The 19,031-nt window shown below is 50.0% G+C and overlaps 1 protein-coding gene across 4 annotated transcripts; it reads right to left on the minus strand.

Moving 5' to 3' along the window:
* Positions 1–230: 230 nt before the first annotated feature.
* Positions 231–18,730, minus strand: LOC308187448 (uncharacterized protein). Of its 4 annotated transcripts, none has more exons than XM_080575408.1 (14): positions 18,591–18,730; positions 18,162–18,195; positions 16,975–17,242; positions 16,422–16,658; positions 15,547–15,660; positions 14,607–14,843; positions 13,732–13,845; positions 9,416–9,652; positions 8,541–8,654; positions 7,601–7,837; positions 6,726–6,839; positions 2,415–2,651; positions 1,540–1,653; positions 231–964 (listed from the first exon to the last, which is right to left on the minus strand). In XM_080575408.1, exons 1-14 carry the CDS (start codon positions 18,713–18,715, stop codon positions 912–914), a joined length of 2,235 nt encoding a protein of 744 aa, XP_080431534.1. In that variant the 5' UTR covers positions 18,716–18,730; the 3' UTR covers positions 231–911. The 4 variants fall into 4 exon arrangements, with proteins under 4 accessions (XP_080431534.1, XP_080431533.1, XP_080431535.1 ...); XM_080575407.1 differs by having other exon boundaries at positions 14,607–14,861; XM_080575409.1 differs by lacking the exon at positions 18,162–18,195 and having other exon boundaries at positions 14,607–14,861; positions 18,548–18,697.
* Positions 18,731–19,031: the final 301 nt, after the last annotated feature.

A 19,031-nucleotide genomic window follows, 5' to 3' on the forward strand; every position in this document is an offset into this window, starting at 1 on the left:
CTCTGCGGGCCCACGTGGATGTCCCTTCCTTCCCTTTGGAAGGTTCAGAGCATTCAGTGGCCCTGCGGTGGCATTAGCGCTTGTCCACCTCCTCCCTAGGAAATGAAAATCCAAAACGATGCCAAAGCTGCTGCGTTCAAGTATTGCACGGTATATTACCTACATGAATTGATTACGCTGCTCCCCATGTCCTCAAGTGATCAGTCTCAGAGATTTCATCCATAAATAGATAGTTGGTAAAAAGCTGTGATTTATTGTAAAATTTATCTGCATTTATACCATAGCTCCTTCATAGTACAAGTCTGCCCCTTTTGGCTTTTTTTTTCCCTGTGGAAAAGCACTGTGGCCTTAGTGGTACTGCTAGCAACATTCCTTATCCCAGCTCACTGTCAAGAAAAGGAAAGAAACAAGTGTCCCTCCACATCTGTAGCACCGATTCTCTTGTATGCAAAACCTGCGCCCCCTGGAGTTTCTTCTATTTCACATTCTACTCCTTTTATTTTATCATTTTCATTGTGCTGACATTGTAAACAAAAAAAAAAAAAAAAACCTGTACTGAATGTTTCTACACTGCACAGATTTTGTAGGGCGCATCTAAACAAATAGCATGTGAAACACATGCACACTTCCTCTCTTGTGCATACAGTCATATTGTCTTAGTTGCAGTATGAAATAAAGTAGCGTGCAAAAGGTTAGTTCAAAGGCTTATGTATCTTACAGTTACATGTGAATCCTCCTTTCAGACGATCCAAAGGCTCTAACAGGGGGCTACAGCCTATCACTCTAAACGCAAAGGAGAATCATTATCGGACTGAATCACGTGGAGAAGCATGGGTAGGGCTATCCTAATTAGAAAGGTACAGCGGTGGTGAGCTTGCAGAGCCTACTGCGTGCAACTTGATTGGCAAATTTCAGCAGTGTGTAGGGTCCTCCAGGTTCAGGTTTCCCGAACAATCCTCCAGGGCTGTTAAGAAACAGAAAATTGCTTTTACAGTATTTAAACAACGCTGTTGACAACAAACTAAATCATAAAGCCTGCTATTCTCTTGCAAATACTGCTAGAAGACAGTGTACTGCATGACAGACAAAACAGATGGTTCTAGATAAGACACAAATACCAAATTAAATCTTCATTAAATCTTTCTACTGCAGTATTTTTTTTCATGCAACATGTTAGGAGCTAACAACAAGTACTACAGTCCAAGTATGATGCAATCAGAGGATGAAGACAGAACAAAGACCATCAGGGCTGAAATGGTACAGTCGTCTCTGCATGTGCATGTCTGTCTCCCAAAGCTCATCAGCTCAAAGACGTGGTGGAGAAAATCCAATAGATTTTGATTTGGAAATTAGAAGTCTTCCACAAACACTAGCTATCAGAGACAGAAAAATATTTTGCCACTCTAAAGCAAGAAGAAAATCCTATTACATATTCCCAGGTTCAAGAGCATCACCATTACCACCTGGGTGCAACCAAGTTCAACTCCTAACATAAATTTTATGGTTTATCCAATATGCAGAAATCTGTAGTAGACTTACATTGTTGGTTTCTTTTCTCCCCAGCATTTCTGAGAGGCAAACATACAGGACAGTCATGTCTCGTACAGTTCTTCCAGTGCGAGATGATTTGTCGGGAAGACGCGCAGTGTGCCACTGAGGAAGGGAAGGGAAAGGAAAACCTTTACAAACTACTGCCAGCATCTGCACATGGTCGATACAATCTGGATACGGAGCAACTACTTCTCTTGGGCCACACATCTATAACACAGTTCAGTAAAGGATTACTTTAAATAGTTCAGTACTAACTAGCCCTGAAAATGTAGCTAGACTCCTTCCAACACTATTAGCTCAATTAAAGCTTGCTTCAAAGCTCCACGTTATGCATCCAAGCCTAGCTCAGAGGATAACACCATGCACATCACGGACTGGACAGATGGAATCAAGCAATTACGATGCCAGCCACTGGCACAACCCAGATGAGGGAGGGTAACAACAAGATAGCACACATTTTCTTTGGCTACTAGGGTAGACTTAAGAGTTCATCGGTGCCAGAAGCAGCTGAACTCCTGGCTAGCTACTGCTTGAGATTTCTCCCTTCCGTTTAGGGAAAACAGACTCCTGCTAGCCTGCTAGCAGATTGCTCCTTTGCGTCCGCCCTTATCAGAAGGCGGCATCCAAAAGGTCTACCAGCGAGTTACAAAGCTCAGCAAAACATCTTAATTCATTTCTTTGCGTTATCTTACCTTAACTTGCCTGAACTTTAAGGCTCAGAAGTTTATCATATGCATTCCTAAGGGGACAGACAGCTTAAAAAATAGAAAATCAATTTCCCAAGCTGCTCACTTGTTCTCTCTTACTAGCAGCCTTTTCGGTCTTGCAAAGGTTGACGTCTACATAATCATTCCTTCACTTACCCTGGCAGGATTTGCCAGCCTGACAATGTGTCATGTGGTTCAGGACATTCTTCATGGTTCGGCAATGAGGGAGGTTGCACTGTCGCACCTCACCGTTGGCCTGCTCTCGCTGCTGACACTTGTGAGCACGTAAAAGGAGAACTAATTGCTGCTGGATGAGCTTGCGTTTTTCCGGATCCGCTGTTGGGGCTCCAGACCCCATTCCTTGTGAAGCTGCTGGCCTCATCCCATTTGCACCTAGAAAACGTAAGTATTAAACAACCAGCTTAGTTACTAAGCAAGAACAGCAATTGCTCAGCAATAACAAGGGTCTAGACTTTCAAGTACTTTGATTTTTGTGGAAGGAGTTTAATTACTCTCAACTCTCTTTACCACTTCTCCCTTCCTTTTACCAAATTAAAGTCTGAGGCACAACACTGGTGACCTCCAAGTGAAGCACCATGCAGTATTACTCTTCTGCACGCCTTCCTGAACTTCTCAAACACGCATTTCAGCCTCCCTCAGCCCTCATTCTTTCCCTCTCGCACAGGAGAACAGGCAGGCAGTGCAGTACCTCGCTCAGAGCCGCTGTCTTCTGTGATCCGCCCTGCGGGTGGCTGGTGCACAGGGGAGGTCGGCAGCTCTCCAGCCTCCCGGTCCACCACCTCATCATCGCTGGACTCGTCCAGGCAGGAGCTGCTGTCGCTGCCCACGCTGCTGTTGTAGCTCCGGAAGCTGTCGTAACCCCCAAAGACGTCCAAGTCTTCATCCTCCTCTTCCTCCTCACCTTCCTCCTCCATCCGCTCCAAAGATGAGGTCTTGTGGCATAAGGAAGACACCACCTGACAAAAGAACCAGTCTGCTTTAAAACCGGACATTTTACGCCAAACCCCACAACAGATGTGCCTTCACTGCTGGGGAGCCTTCTGGGCCAGGGAGAAGCCTTGGACTGAGCAAGGAATCCACATCCCCGAATTCAGAAGTCTGAATCCCTAGCAGGAAACCTATTCCCCCTGCAACGGGCTCCTTCACAGGTAGTTCTTTCACATGCTGCATTTTGCTTTCCAAGAGCAAACAAACCGCCACAGAGCTGCAGCTTCAGAGGGAAAAAAAGAACTCGGGGAACTACAGAGGCATGCTGACAGAGAGGAGACTGCGTCCCTCCAGGCTCTGCCTCTCCCAACAAGTGCACGGCAGCACAGACGCCATCAGCGCCGAAGTCACCTCAAGCTTCCAGCACAGCGTACCAAGCCGCACGCCCTGGCCACCACAGCTCACAAGACCAGCGCAGCCTGGATGTCCGCAGGACAAACTCGACCCTGGAGAAAGTTCGCGTTCTTTGGAAACCACAAAAGCCCAGAGCCGACCTCGGTTCAGAAGCTGTATCGGCAGGGCCACGGAACGGCTTTTGTAAAGAGTCCTTCCCTACAACCAGGTGTTTCTACACCTAGAGAGCTTCACGAGCTCTTCACGCTACTGCAGCCAGCCAGCGACAGGTCCCACCCTGCTACAGCAAGAGAGCAGAGAGGCAGGGACGGAAGGGGAGGAAGAGGAGCCCAGCGACTGGTCCTCAGACCAGGAAAGTCTTGAACCAGGCCGGAAATAAGAGCGAAAGAAGCTGGGAAAAGGCGTTAGCCGTTGAAAAGGGCAGCAAGAAGCCAGCATCGGCACGGGGAGACGGCACGGGAAGGCAGAGTAGAACTGCAAGGTGAGGCGCCAGGGGACAGCCGTTCATCCAACGCCAAAGGATCGGCAGCAGGTCCGTCACCTTGCAGCGGTGAATCCCCTCAGCTCCTTGGCTCCTGAGCGTTATTGGAGACACGAACAGAGAGATAAGCCTTCACCCCCTGCTCTCCCCCTGCACGCTCCCCGGCTCGCGCACCACACGAGCCCGAGCCGCCCGGCTTGCTGACCGCTCTCCTCCGAGCCCGCGCCCTCAGCCAGCGTCCCCGACGCCTAAAACCGCTCGGCAGCCGCGGGGCAGCTCGCCCGCCTCCTCCCCAGCCCTTCCTGCGGCCTCGCCTCCCTCCGGCCCGCAGGAGCCCCGACGCCGCGGCCCGGCCCCCGCCCCCCCGGCGCTTCAGGGCTTCTCCCGGAGGAGCGGGAGCCCCTCGCTCCGTCCCGCTGCCCCCACGGCCCCGGCCCGCCGCTCACCTCCCCGGCCCGCTCCCGCTCCATGGCCGCCAGCCCGCCTCACCCCGCGGAGCGCCTCCCTCCCCCGGCCGCGGGCGGAGGAAATGGAGCCCGGGAGCCCCGGGGCTGCTCCCGCCGCGGGGCGCCATGGGCACTGTAGTTCGCCTTCCGCCGGGGGGGCGCCGCCATGACGGTCGGCGCCGTGCAAATGGCGACGGGCGGGAGGCCGCCGGGGGGGTTTGGTTCGCCCGCCCGCAGGGGCTTTCCCGAGTTTGAGTCTGCAGCAGCACTCGGATTTTGTACTGAGGCGTCAGAAGTGAAGGAGCAATCTCCAGCCATCAATCCTGTGGCACTCCCTATCCATCCCTCTGGCACGGCGACCGGGTTTAGGTTTAACCCAGCCCTTTGTTACAGTTACCGCTCAACCAGGTCCCGAAGATGAGCAGGACATGTTATCCCCTTTCTGAAAACCCCATCATACAGCTGGTAACACAAGCACCCAAACACCTGACACATCCTGACGCACACTCACACCCCACTGCAGCCTGGCTGCATCCCTGGGGCATTGAAAGGGATAAAAAGCACTAAAAAAGGGATAAAAGGCATCAAAAGCACCCGCAAGTCCCTCCGCTCTCTTGTTCTCTGCATTTTTCCTCTGTGGGCCCACGTGGATGTCCCTTCCTTCCCTTTGGAAGGTTCAGAGCATTCAGTGGCCCTGCGGTGGCATTAGCACTTGTCCACCTCCTCCCTAGGAAATGAAAATCCAAAACGATGCCAAAGCTGCTGCGTTCAAGTATTGCACGGTATATTACCTACATGAATTGATTACGCCACTCCCCATGTCCTCAAGTGATCAGTCTCAGAGATTTCATCCATAAATAGACAGTTGGTAAAAAGCTGTGCTTTATTGTAAAATTTATCTGCATTTATACCATAGCTCCTTCATAGTACAAGTCTGCCCCTTTTGGCTTTTTTTTTCCCTGTGGAAAAGCACTGTGGTCTCAGTGGTACTGCTAGCAACATTCCTTATCCCAGCTCACTGTCAAGAAAAGGAAAGAAACAAGTGTCCCTCCATATCTGTAACACTGATTCTCTTGTATGCAAAACCTGCGCCCCCTGGAGTTTCTTCTATTTCACATTCTACTCCTTTTATTTTATCATTTTCATTGTGCTGACATTGTAAACAAAAAATAGATATAAAAAAAAAACCCTGTACTGAATGTTTCTACACTGCACAGATTTTGTAGGGTGCATCTAAACAAACAGCATGTGAAACACATGCACACTTCCTCTCTTGTGCATACAGTCATATTGTCTTAGTTGCAGTCTGAAATAAAGTAGCGTGCAAAAGGTTAGTTCAAAGGCTTATGTATATTACAGCTACATGTGAATCGTCCTTTCAGACGATCCAAAGGCTCTAACAGGGGGCTACAGCCTATCACTCTAAACGCAAAGGAGAATCATTATCGGACTGAATCACGTGGAGAAGCATGGGTAGGGCTATCCTAATTAGAAAGGTGCAGCGGTGGTGAGCTTGCAGAGCCTACTGCGTGCAACTTGATTGGCAAATTTCAGCAGTGTGTAGGGTCCTCCAGGTTCAGGTTTCCCGAACAATCCTCCAGGGCTGTTAAGAAACAGAAAATTGCTTTTACAGTATTTAAACAACGCTGTTGACAACAAACTAAATCACAAAGCCTGCTATTCTCTTGCAAATACTGCTAGAAGACAGTGTACTGCATGACAGACAAAACAGATGGTTCTAGATAAGACACAAATACCAAATTAAATCTTCATTAAATCTTTCTACTGCAGTATTTTTTTTCATGCAACATGTTAGGAGCTAACAACAAGTACTACAGTCTAAGTATGATGCAATCAGAGGATGAAGACAGAACAAAGACCATCAGGGCTGAAATGGTACAGTCGTCTCTGCATGTGCATGTCTGTCTCCCGAAGCTCATCAGCTCAAAGACGTGGTGGAGAAAATCCAATAGATTTTGATTTGGAAATTAGAAGTCTTCCACAAACGCTAGCTATCAGAGACAGAAAAATATTTTGCCACTCTAAAGCAAGAAGAAAATCCTATTACATATTCCCAGGTTCAAGAGCATCACCATTACCACCTGGGTGCAACCAAGTTCAACTCCTAACATAAATTTTATGGTTTATCCAATATGCAGAAATCTGTAGTAGACTTACATTGTTGGTTTCTTTTGTCCCCAGCATTTCTGAGAGGCAAACATATAGGACAGTCATGTCTCGTACAGTTCTTCCAGTGCGAGATGATTTGTCGGGAAGACGCGCAGTGTGCCACTGAGGAAGGGAAGGGAAAGGAAAACCTTTACAAACTACTGCCAGCATCTGCACATGGTCGATACAATCTGGATACGGAGCAACTACTTCTCTTGGGCCACACATCTATAACACAGTTCAGTAAAGGATTACTTTAAATAGTTCAGTACTAACTAGCCCTGAAAATGTAGCTAGACTCCTTCCAACACTATTAGCTCAATTAAAGCTTGCTTCAAACCTCCACGTTATGCATCCAAGCCTAGCTCAGAGGATAACACCATGCACATCACGGACTGGACAGATGGAATCAAGCAATTACGATGCCAGCCACTGGCACAACCCAGATGAGGGAGGGTAACAACAAGATAGCACACATTTTCTTTGGCTACTAGGGTAGACTTAAGAGTTCATCGGTGCCAGAAGCAGCTGAACTCCTGGCTAGCTACTGCTTGAGATTTCTCCCTTCCGTTTAGGGAAAACAGACTCCTGCTAGCCTGCTAGCAGATTGCTCCTTTGCGTCCGCCCTTATCAGAAGGCGGCATCCAAAAGGTCTACCAGCGAGTTACAAAGCTCAGCAAAACATCTTAATTCATTTCTTTGCGTTATCTTACCTTAACTTGCCTAAACTTTAAGACTCAGAAGTTTATCATACACATTCCTAAGGGGACAGACAGCTTAAAAAATAGAAAAGCAATTTCCCAAGCTGCTCACTTGTTCTCTCTTACTAGCAGCCTTTTCGGTCTTGCAAAGGTTGACGTCTACATAATCACTCCTTCACTTACCCTGGCAGGATTTGCCAGCCTGACAATGTGTCATGTGGTTCAGGACATTCTTCATGGTTCGGCAATGAGGGAGGTTGCACTGTCGCACCTCACCGTTGGCCTGCTCTCGCCGCTGACACTTGTGAGCACGTAAAAGGAGAACTAATTGCTGCTGGATGAGCTTGCGTTTTTCCGGATCCGCTGTTGGGGCTCCAGACCCCATTCCTTGTGAAGCTGCTGGCCTCATCCCATTTGAACCTAGAAAACACTTAGTAACTAAGCTGGTTGTTTAATACTTACAAGAACAGCAATTGCTCAGCAATAACAAGGGTCTAGACTTTCAAGTACTTTGATTTTTGTGGAAGGAGTTTAATTACTCTCTGCTCTCTTTACCACTTCTCCCTTCCTTTTACCAAATTAAAGTCTGAGGCACAACACTGGTGACCTCCAAGTGAAGCACCATGCAGTATTACTCTTCTGCACGCCTTCCTGAACTTCTGAAACATGCATTTCAGCCTCCCTCAGCCCTCATTCTTTCCCTCTCGCACAGGAGAACAGGCACGCAGCACAGTACCTTGCTCAGAGCTACTATCAGAGCCGAGCTAACAACAAGTACTACAGTCTAAGTATGATGCAATCAGAGGATGAAGACAGAACAAAGACCATCAGGGCTGAAATGGTACAGTCGTCTCTGCATGTGCATGTCTGTCTCCCGAAGCTCATCAGCTCAAAGACGTGGTGGAGAAAATCCAATAGATTTTGATTTGGAAATTAGAAGTCTTCCACAAACGCTAGCTATCAGAGACAGAAAAATATTTTGCCACTCTAAAGCAAGAAGAAAATCCTATTACATATTCCCAGGTTCAAGAGCATCACCATTACCACCTGGGTGCAACCAAGTTCAACTCCTAACATAAATTTTATGGTTTATCCAATATGCAGAAATCTGTAGTAGACTTACATTGTTGGTTTCTTTTGTCCCCAGCATTTCTGAGAGGCAAACATATAGGACAGTCATGTCTCGTACAGTTCTTCCAGTGCGAGATGATTTGTCGGGAAGACGCGCAGTGTGCCACTGAGGAAGGGAAGGGAAAGGAAAACCTTTACAAACTACTGCCAGCATCTGCACATGGTCGATACAATCTGGATACGGAGCAACTACTTCTCTTGGGCCACACATCTATAACACAGTTCAGTAAAGGATTACTTTAAATAGTTCAGTACTAACTAGCCCTGAAAATGTAGCTAGACTCCTTCCAACACTATTAGCTCAATTAAAGCTTGCTTCAAAGCTCCACGTTATGCATCCAAGCCTAGCTCAGAGGATAACACCATGCACATCACGGACTGGACAGATGGAATCAAGCAATTACGATGCCAGCCACTGGCACAACCCAGATGAGGGAGGGTAACAACAAGATAGCACACATTTTCTTTGGCTACTAGGGTAGACTTAAGAGTTCATCGGTGCCAGAAGCAGCTGAACTCCTGGCTAGCTACTGCTTGAGATTTCTCCCTTCCGTTTAGAGGAAACAGACTCCTGCTAGCCTGCTAGCAGATTGCTCCTTTGCGTCCGCCCTTATCAGAAGGCGGCATCCAAAAGGTCTACCAGCGAGTTACAAAGCTCAGCAAAACATCTTAATTCATTTCTTTGCGTTATCTTACCTTAACTTGCCTAAACTTTAAGACTCAGAAGTTTATCATACACATTCCTAAGGGGACAGACAGCTTAAAAAATAGAAAAGCAATTTCCCAAGCTGCTCACTTGTTCTCTCTTACTAGCAGCCTTTTCGGTCTTGCAAAGGTTGACGTCTACATAATCATTCCTTCACTTACCCTGGCAGGATTTGCCAGCCTGACAATGTGTCATGTGGTTCAGGACATTCTTCATGGTTCGGCAATGAGGGAGGTTGCACTGTCGCACCTCACCGTTGGCCTGCTCTCGCTGCTGACACTTGTGAGCACGTAAAAGGAGAACTAATTGCTGCTGGATGAGCTTGCGTTTTTCCGGATCCGCTGTTGGGGCTCCAGACCCCATTCCTTGTGAAGCTGCTGGCCTCATCCCATTTGCACCTAGAAAACGTAAGTATTAAACAACCAGCTTAGTTACTAAGCAAGAACAGCAATTGCTCAGCAATAACAAGGGTCTAGACTTTCAAGTACTTTGATTTTTGTGGAAGGAGTTTAATTACTCTCTGCTCTCTTTACCACTTCTCCCTTCCTTTTACCAAATTAAAGTCTGAGGCACAACACTGGTGACCTCCAAGTGAAGCACCATGCAGTATTACTCTTCTGCACGCCTTCCTGAACTTCTCAAACATGCATTTCAGCCTCCCTCAGCCCTCATTCTTTCCCTCTCGCACAGGAGAACAGGCAGGCAGTGCAGTACCTCGCTCAGAGCCGTTGTCTTCTGTGATCTGCCCTGCGGGTGGCTGGTGCACAGGGGAGGTCGGCAGCTCTCCAGCCTCCCGGTCCACCACCTCATCATCGCTGGACTCGTCCAGGCAGGAGCTGCTGTCGCTGCCCACGCTGCTGTTGTAGCTCCGGAAGCTGTCGTAACCCCCAAAGATGTCCAAGTCTTCATCCTCCTCTTCCTCCTCACCTTCCTCCTCCATCCGCTCCAAAGATGAGGTCTTGTGGCATAAGGAAGACACCACCTGACAAAAGAACCAGTCTGCTTTAAAACCGGACATTTTACGCCAAACCCCACAACAGATGTGCCTTCACTGCTGGGGAGCCTTCTGGGCCAGGGAGAAGCCTTGGACTGAGCAAGGAATCCACATCCCCGAATTCAGAAGTCTGAATCCCTAGCAGGAAACCTATTCCCCCTGCAACGGGCTCCTTCACAGGTAGTTCTTTCACATGCTGCATTTTGCTTTCCAAGAGCAAACAAACCGCCACAGAGCTGCAGCTTCAGAGGAAAAAAAAGAACTCGGGGAACTACAGAGGCATGCTGACAGAGAGGAGACTGCGTCCCTCCAGGCTCTGTCTCTCCCAACAAGTGCACGGCAGCACAGACGCCATCAGCGCCGAAGTCACCTCAAGCTTCCAGCACAGCGTACCAAGCCGCACGCCCTGGCCACCACAGCTCACAAGACCAGCGCAGCCTGGATGTCCGCAGGACAAACTCGACCCTGGAGAAAGTTCGCGTTCTTTGGAAACCACAAAAGCCCAGAGCCGACCTCGGTTCAGAAGCTGTATCGGCAGGGCCACGGAACAGCTTTTGTAAAGAGTCCTTCCCTACAACCAGGTGTTTCTACACCTAGAGAGCTTCACGAGCTCTTCACGCTACTGCAGCCAGCCAGCGACAGGTCCCACCCTGCTACAGCAAGAGAGCAGAGAGGCAGGGACGGAAGGGGAGGAAGAGGAGCCCAGCGACTGGTCCTCAGACCAGGAAAGTCTTGAACCAGGCCGGAAATAAGAGCAAAAGAAGCTGGGAAAAGGCGTTAGCCGTTGAAAAGGGCAGCAAGAAGCCAGCATCGGCACGGGGAGACGGCACGGGAAGGCAGAGTAGAACTGCAAGGTGAGGCGCCAGGGGACAGCCGTTCATCCAACGCCAAAGGATCGGCAGCAGGTCCGTCACCTTGCAGCGGTGAATCCCCTCAGCTCCTTGGCTCCTGAGCGTTATTGGAGACACGAACAGAGAGATAAGCCTTCACCCCCTGCTCTCCCCCTGCACGCTCCCCGGCTCGCGCACCACACGGGCCCGAGCCGCCCGGCTTGCTGACCGCTCTCCTCCGAGCCCGCGCCCTCAGCCAGCGTCCCCGACGCCTAAAACCGCTCGGCAGCCGCGGGGCAGCTCGCCCGCCTCCTCCCCAGCCCTTCCTGCGGCCTCGCCTCCCTCCGGCCCGCAGGAGCCCCGACGCCGCGGCCCGGCCCCCGCCCCCCCGGCGCTTCAGGGCTTCTCCCGGAGGAGCGGGAGCCCCTCGCTCCGTCCCGCTGCCCCCACGGCCCCGGCCCGCCGCTCACCTCCCCGGCCCGCTCCCGCTCCATGGCCGCCAGCCCGCCTCACCCCGCGGAGCGCCTCCCTCCCCCGGCCGCGGGCGGAGGAAATGGAGCCCGGGAGCCCCGGGGCTGCTCCCGCCGCGGGGCGCCATGGGCACTGTAGTTCGCCTTCCGCCGGGGGGGCGCCGCCATGACGGCCGGCGCCGTGCAAATGGCGACGGGCGGGAGGCCGCCGGGGGGGTTTGGTTCGCCCGCCCGCAGGGGCTTTCCCGAGTTTGGGTGTGCAGCAGCACTCGGATTTTGTACTGAGGCGTCAGAAGTGAAGGAGCAATCTCCAGCCATCAATCCTGTGGCACTCCCTATCCATCCCTCTGGCACGGCGACCGGGGCTTAGGTTTAACCCAGCCCTTTGTTACAGCTAACGCTCAACCAGGTCCCGAAGATGAGCAGGACATGTTATCCCCTTTCTGAAAACCCCATCATACAGCTGGTAACACAAGCACCCAAACGGCTGACACGCTGCATCCTGACGCACACTCACACCCCACTGCAGCCTGGCTGCATCCCTGGGGCATTAAAAGGGATAAAAAGCACTAAAAAAGGGATAAAAGGCATCAAAAGCACCCGCAAGTCCCTCCGCTCTCTTGTTCTCTGCATTTTTCCTCTGCGGGCCCACGTGGATGTCCCTTCCTTCCCTTTGGAAGGTTCAGAGCATTCAGTGGCCCTGCGGTGGCATTAGCGCTTGTCCACCTCCTCCCTAGGAAATGAAAATCCAAAACGATGCCAAAGCTGCTGCGTTCAAGTATTGCACGGTATATTACCTACATGAATTGATTACGCCGCTCCCCATGTCCTCAAGTGATCAGTCTCAGAGATTTCATCCATAAATAGACAGTTGGTAAAAAGCTGTGATTTATTGTAAAATTTATCTGCATTTATACCATAGCTCCTTCATAGTACAAGTCTGCCCCTTTTGGCTTTTTTTTTTCCCCATGGAAAAGCACTGTGGTCTTAGTGGTACTGCTAGCAACATTCCTTATCCCAGCTCACTGTCAAGAAAAGGAAAGAAACAAGTGTCCCTCCATATCTGTAACACTGATTCTCTTGTATGCAAAAGCTACGCCCCCTGGAGTTTCTTCTATTTCACATTCTACTCCTTTTATTTTATCATTTTCATTGTGCTGACATTGTAAACAAAAAAAAAATATATAAAAAAACCTGTACTGAATGTTTCTACACTGCACAGATTTTGTAGGGCGCATCTAAACAAATAGCATGTGAAACACATGCACACTTCCTCTCTTGTGCATACAGTCATATTGTCTTAGTTGCAGTCTGAAATAAAGTAGCGTGCAAAAGGTTAGTTCAAAGGCTTATGTATCTTACAGTTACATGTGAATCCTCCTTTCAGACGATCCAAAAGCTCTAACAGGGGGCTACAGCCTATCACTCTAAACGCAAAGGAGAATCATTATCGGACTGAATCACGTGGAGAAGCATGGGTAGGGCTATCCTAATTAGAAAGGTACAGCGGTGGTGAGCTTGCAGAGCCTACTGCGTGCAACTTGATTGGCAAATTTCAGTAGTGTGTAGGGTCCTCCAGGTTCAGGTTTCCCGAACAATCCTCCAGGGCTGTTAAGAAACAGAAAATTGCTTTTACAGTATTTAAACAACGCTGTTGACAACAAACTAAATCATAAAGCCTGCTATTCTCTTGCAAATACTGCTAGAAGACAGTGTACTGCATGACAGACAAAACAGATGGTTCTAGATAAGACACAAATACCAAATTAAATCTTCATTAAATCTTTCTACTGCAGTATTTTTTTTCACGCAACATGTTAGGAGCTAACAACAAGTACTACAGTCTAAGTATGATGCAATCAGAGGATGAAGACAGAACAAAGACCATCAGGGCTGAAATGGTACAGTCGTCTCTGCATGTGCATGTCTGTCTCCCGAAGCTCATCAGCTCAAAGACGTGGTGGAGAAAATCCAATAGATTTTGATTTGGAAATTAGAAGTCTTCCACAAACGCTAGCTATCAGAGACAGAAAAATATTTTGCCACTCTAAAGCAAGAAGAAAATCCTATTACATATTCCCAGGTTCAAGAGCATCACCATTACCACCTGGGTGCAACCAAGTTCAACTCCTAACATAAATTTTATGGTTTATCCAATATGCAGAAATTTGTAGTAGACTTACATTGTTGGTTTCTTTTGTCCCCAGCATTTCTGAGAGGCAAACATATAGGACAGTCATGTCTCGTACAGTTCTTCCAGTGCGAGATGATTTGTCGGGAAGACGCGCAGTGTGCCACTGAGGAAGGGAAGGGAAAGGAAAACCTTTACAAACTACTGCCAGCATCTGCACATGGTCGATACAATCTGGATACGGAGCAACTACTTCTCTTAGGCCACACATCTATAACACAGTTCAGTAAAGGATTACTTTAAATAGTTCAGTACTAACTAGCCCTGAAAATGTAGCTAGACTCCTTCCAACACTATTAGCTCAATTAAAGCTTGCTTCAAAGCTCCACGTTATGCATCCAAGCCTAGCTCAGAGGATAACACCATGCACATCACGGACTGGACAGATGGAATCAAGCAATTACGATGCCAGCCACTGGCACAACCCAGATGAGGGAGGGTAACAACAAGATAGCACACATTTTCTTTGGCTACTAGGGTAGGCTTAAGAGTTCATCGGTGCCAGAAGCAGCTGAACTCCTGGCTAGCTACTGCTTGAGATTTCTCCCTTCCGTTTAGGGAAAACAGACTCCTGCTAGCCTGCTAGCAGATTGCTCCTTTGCGTCCGCCCTTATCAGAAGGCGGCATCCAAAAGGTCTACCAGCGAGTTACAAAGCTCAGCAAAACATCTTAATTCATTTCTTTGCGTTATCTTACCTTAACCTGCCTGAACTTTAAGACTCAGAAGTTTATCATATGCATTCCTAAGGGGACAGACAGCTTAAAAAATAGAAAAGCAATTTCCCAAGCTGCTCACTTGTTCTCTCTTACTAGCAGCCTTTTCGGTCTTGCAAAGGTTGACGTCTACATAATCATTCCTTCACTTACCCTGGCAGGATTTGCCAGCCTGACAATGTGTCATGTGGTTCAGGACATTCTTCATGGTTCGGCAATGAGGGAGGTTGCACTGTCGCACCTCACCGTTGGCCTGCTCTCGCTGCTGACACTTGTGAGCACGTAAAAGGAGAACTAATTGCTGCTGGATGAGCTTGCGTTTTTCCGGATCCGCTGTTGGGGCTCCAGACCCCATTCCTTGTGAAGCTGCTGGCCTCATCCCATTTGAACCTAGAAAACACTTAGTAACTAAGCTGGTTGTTTAATACTTACAAGAACAGCAATTGCTCAGCAATAACAAGGGTCTAGACTTTCAAGTACTTTGATTTTTGTGGAAGGAGTTTAATTACTCTCTGCTCTCTTTACCACTTCTCCCTTCCTTTTACCAAATTAAAGTCTGAGGCACAACACTGGTGACCTCCAAGTGAAGCACCATGCAGTATTACTCTTCTGCACGCCTTCCTGAACTTCTCAAACATGCATTTCAGCCTCCCTCAGCCCTCATTCTTTCCCTCTCGCACAGGAGAACAGGCAGGCAGCGCAGTACCTTGCTCAGAGCTACTATCAGAGCCGAGCTAACAACAAGTACTACAGTCTAAGTATGATGCAATCAGAGGATGAAGACAGAACAAAGACCATCAGGGCTGAAATGGTACAGTCGTCTCTGCATGTGCATGTCTGTCTCCCGAAGCTCATCAGCTCAAAGACGTGGTGGAGAAAATCCAATAGATTTTGATTTGGAAATTAGAAGTCTTCCACAAACGCTAGCTATCAGAGACAGAAAAATATTTTGCCACTCTAAAGCAAGAAGAAAATCCTATTACATATTCCCAGGTTCAAGAGCATCACCATTACCACCTGGGTGCAACCAAGTTCAACTCCTAACATAAATTTTATGGTTTATCCAATATGCAGAAATCTGTAGTAGACTTACATTGTTGGTTTCTTTTGTCCCCAGCATTTCTGAGAGGCAAACATATAGGACAGTCATGTCTCGTACAGTTCTTCCAGTGCGAGATGATTTGTCGGGAAGACGCGCAGTGTGCCACTGAGGAAGGGAAGGGAAAGGAAAACCTTTACAAACTACTGCCAGCATCTGCACATGGTCGATACAATCTGGATACGGAGCAACTACTTCTCTTGGGCCACACATCTATAACACAGTTCAGTAAAGGATTACTTTAAATAGTTCAGTACTAACTAGCCCTGAAAATGTAGCTAGACTCCTTCCAACACTATTAGCTCAATTAAAGCTTGCTTCAAAGCTCCATGTTATGCATCCAAGCCTAGCTCAGAGGATAACACCATGCACATCACGGACTGGACAGATGGAATCAAGCAATTACGATGCCAGCCACTGGCACAACCCAGATGAGGGAGGGTAACAACAAGATAGCACACATTTTCTTTGGCTACTAGGGTAGACTTAAGAGTTCATCGGTGCCAGAAGCAGCTGAACTCCTGGCTAGCTACTGCTTGAGATTTCTCCCTTCCGTTTAGAGGAAACAGACTCCTGCTAGCCTGCTAGCAGATTGCTCCTTTGCGTCCGCCCTTATCAGAAGGCGGCATCCAAAAGGTCTACCAGCGAGTTACAAAGCTCAGCAAAACATCTTAATTCATTTCTTTGCGTTATCTTACCTTAACTTGCCTAAACTTTAAGACTCAGAAGTTTATCATACACATTCCTAAGGGGACAGACAGCTTAAAAAATAGAAAAGCAATTTCCCAAGCTGCTCACTTGTTCTCTCTTACTAGCAGCCTTTTCGGTCTTGCAAAGGTTGACGTCTACATAATCATTCCTTCACTTACCCTGGCAGGATTTGCCAGCCTGACAATGTGTCATGTGGTTCAGGACATTCTTCATGGTTCGGCAATGAGGGAGGTTGCACTGTCGCACCTCACCGTTGGCCTGCTCTCGCTGCTGACACTTGTGAGCACGTAAAAGGAGAACTAATTGCTGCTGGATGAGCTTGCGTTTTTCCGGATCCGCTGTTGGGGCTCCAGACCCCATTCCTTGTGAAGCTGCTGGCCTCATCCCATTTGCACCTAGAAAACGTAAGTATTAAACAACCAGCTTAGTTACTAAGCAAGAACAGCAATTGCTCAGCAATAACAAGGGTCTAGACTTTCAAGTACTTTGATTTTTGTGGAAGGAGTTTAATTACTCTCTGCTCTCTTTACCACTTCTCCCTTCCTTTTACCAAATTAAAGTCTGAGGCACAACACTGGTGACCTCCAAGTGAAGCACCATGCAGTATTACTCTTCTGCACGCCTTCCTGAACTTCTCAAACACGCATTTCAGCCTCCCTCAGCCCTCATTCTTTCCCTCTCGCACAGGAGAACAGGCAGGCAGTGCAGTACCTCGCTCAGAGCCGTTGTCTTCTGTGATCTGCCCTGCGGGTGGCTGGTGCACAGGGGAGGTCGGCAGCTCTCCAGCCTCCCGGTCCACCACCTCATCATCGCTGGACTCGTCCAGGCAGGAGCTGCTGTCGCTGCCCACGCTGCTGTTGTAGCTCCGGAAGCTGTCGTAACCCCCAAAGACGTCCAAGTCGTCATCCTCCTCTTCCTCCTCACCTTCCTCCTCCATCCGCTCCAAAGATGAGGTCTTGTGGCATAAGGAAGACACCACCTGACAAAAGAACCAGTCTGCTTTAAAACCGGACATTTTACGCCAAACCCCACAACAGATGTGCCTTCACTGCTGGGGAGCCTTCTGGGCCAGGGAGAAGCCTTGGACTGAGCAAGGAATCCACATCCCCGAATTCAGAAGTCTGAATCCCTAGCAGGAAACCTATTCCCCCTGCAACGGGCTCCTTCACAGGTAGTTCTTTCACGTGCTGCATTTTGCTTTCCAAGAGCAAACAAACCGCCACAGAGCTGCAGCTTCAGAGGAAAAAAAAGAACTCGGGGAACTACAGAGGCATGCTGACAGAGAGGAGACTGCGTCCCTCCAGGCTCTGCCTCTCCCAACAAGTGCACGGCAGCACAGACGCCATCAGCGCCGAAGTCACCTCAAGCTTCCAGCACAGCGTACCAAGCCGCACGCCCTGGCCACCACAGCTCACAAGACCAGCGCAGCCTGGATGTCAGCAGGACAAACTCGACCCTGGAGAAAGTTCGCGTTCTTTGGAAACCACAAAAGCCCAGAGCCGACCTCGGTTCAGAAGCTGTATCGGCAGGGCCACAGAACAGCTTTTGTAAAGAGTCCTTCCCTACAACCAGGTGTTTCTACACCTAGAGAGCTTCACGAGCTCTTCACGCTACTGCAGCCAGCCAGCGACAGGTCCCACCCTGCTACAGCAAGAGAGCAGAGAGGCAGGGACGGAAGGGGAGGAAGAGGAGCCCAGCGACTGGTCCTCAGACCAGGAAAGTCTTGAACCAAATAAGAGCAAAAGAAGCTGGGAAAAGGCGTTAGCCGTTGAAAAGGGCAGCAAGAAGCCAGCATCGGCACGGGGAGACGGCACGGGAAGGCAGAGTAGAACTGCAAGGTGAGGCGCCAGGGGACAGCCGTTCATCCAACGCCAAAGGATCGGCAGCAGGTCCGTCACCTTGCAGCGGTGAATCCCCTCAGCTCCTTGGCTCCTGAGCGTTATTGGAGACACGAACAGAGAGATAAGCCTTCACCCCCTGCTCTCCCCCCGCACGCTCCCCGGCTCGCGCACCACACGAGCCCGAGCCGCCCGGCTTGCTGACCGCTCTCCTCCGAGCCCGCGCCCTCAGCCAGCGTCCCCGACGCCTAAAACCGCTCGGCAGCCGCGGGGCAGCTCGCCCGCCTCCTCCCCAGCCCTTCCCGCGGCCTCGCCTCCCTCCGGCCCGCAGGAGCCCCGACGCCGCGGCCCGGCCCCCGCCCCCCCGGCGCTTCAGGGCTTCTCCCGGAGGAGCGGGAGCCCCTCGCTCCGTCCCGCTGCCCCCACGGCCCCGGCCCGCCGCTCACCTCCCCGGCCCGCTCCCGCTCCATGGCCGCCAGCCCGCCTCACCCCGCGGAGCGCCTCCCTCCCCCGGCCGCGGGCGGAGGAAATGGAGCCCGGGAGCCCCGGGGCTGCTCCCGCCGCGGGGCGCCATGGGCACTGTAGTTCGCCTTCCGCCGGGGGGGCGCCGCCATGACGGCCGGCGCCGTGCAAATGGCGACGGGCGGGAGGCCGCCGGGGGGGTTTGGTTCGCCCGCCCGCAGGGGCTTTCCCGAGTTTGAGTCTGCAGCAGCACTCGGATTTTGTACTGAGGCGTCAGAAGTGAAGGAGCAATCTCCAGCCATCAATCCTGTGGCACTCCCTGTCCATCCCTCTGGCACGGCGACCGGGGCTTAGGTTTAACCCAGCCCTTTGTTACAGCTAACGCTCAACCAGGTCCCGAAGATGAGCAGGACATGTTATCCCCTTTCTGAAAACCCCATCATACAGCTGGTAACACAAGCACCCAAA

Source organism: Anser brachyrhynchus (assembly GCF_964034855.1).
Source record: "Anser brachyrhynchus genome assembly, chromosome: 1".
NCBI lineage: Eukaryota > Metazoa > Chordata > Aves > Anseriformes > Anatidae > Anser > Anser brachyrhynchus.

Bases quoted from the DNA above. Each gene is read 5' to 3' on its own strand.
- LOC308187448 (XM_080575407.1), bottom strand. From the start codon at position 18,715: ATGGCGGCGCCCCCCCGGCGGAAGGCGAACTACAGTGCCCATGGCGCC. The intron at 13,846-14,606 runs GTAAGTGAAGGA...TCCCTTCCTCAG, and splicing joins GGCTGGCAAATCCTGCCAGG to TGGCACACTGCGCGTCTTCC. The intron at 6,840-7,600 runs GTAAGTGAAGGA...TCCCTTCCTCAG, and splicing joins GGCTGGCAAATCCTGCCAGG to TGGCACACTGCGCGTCTTCC.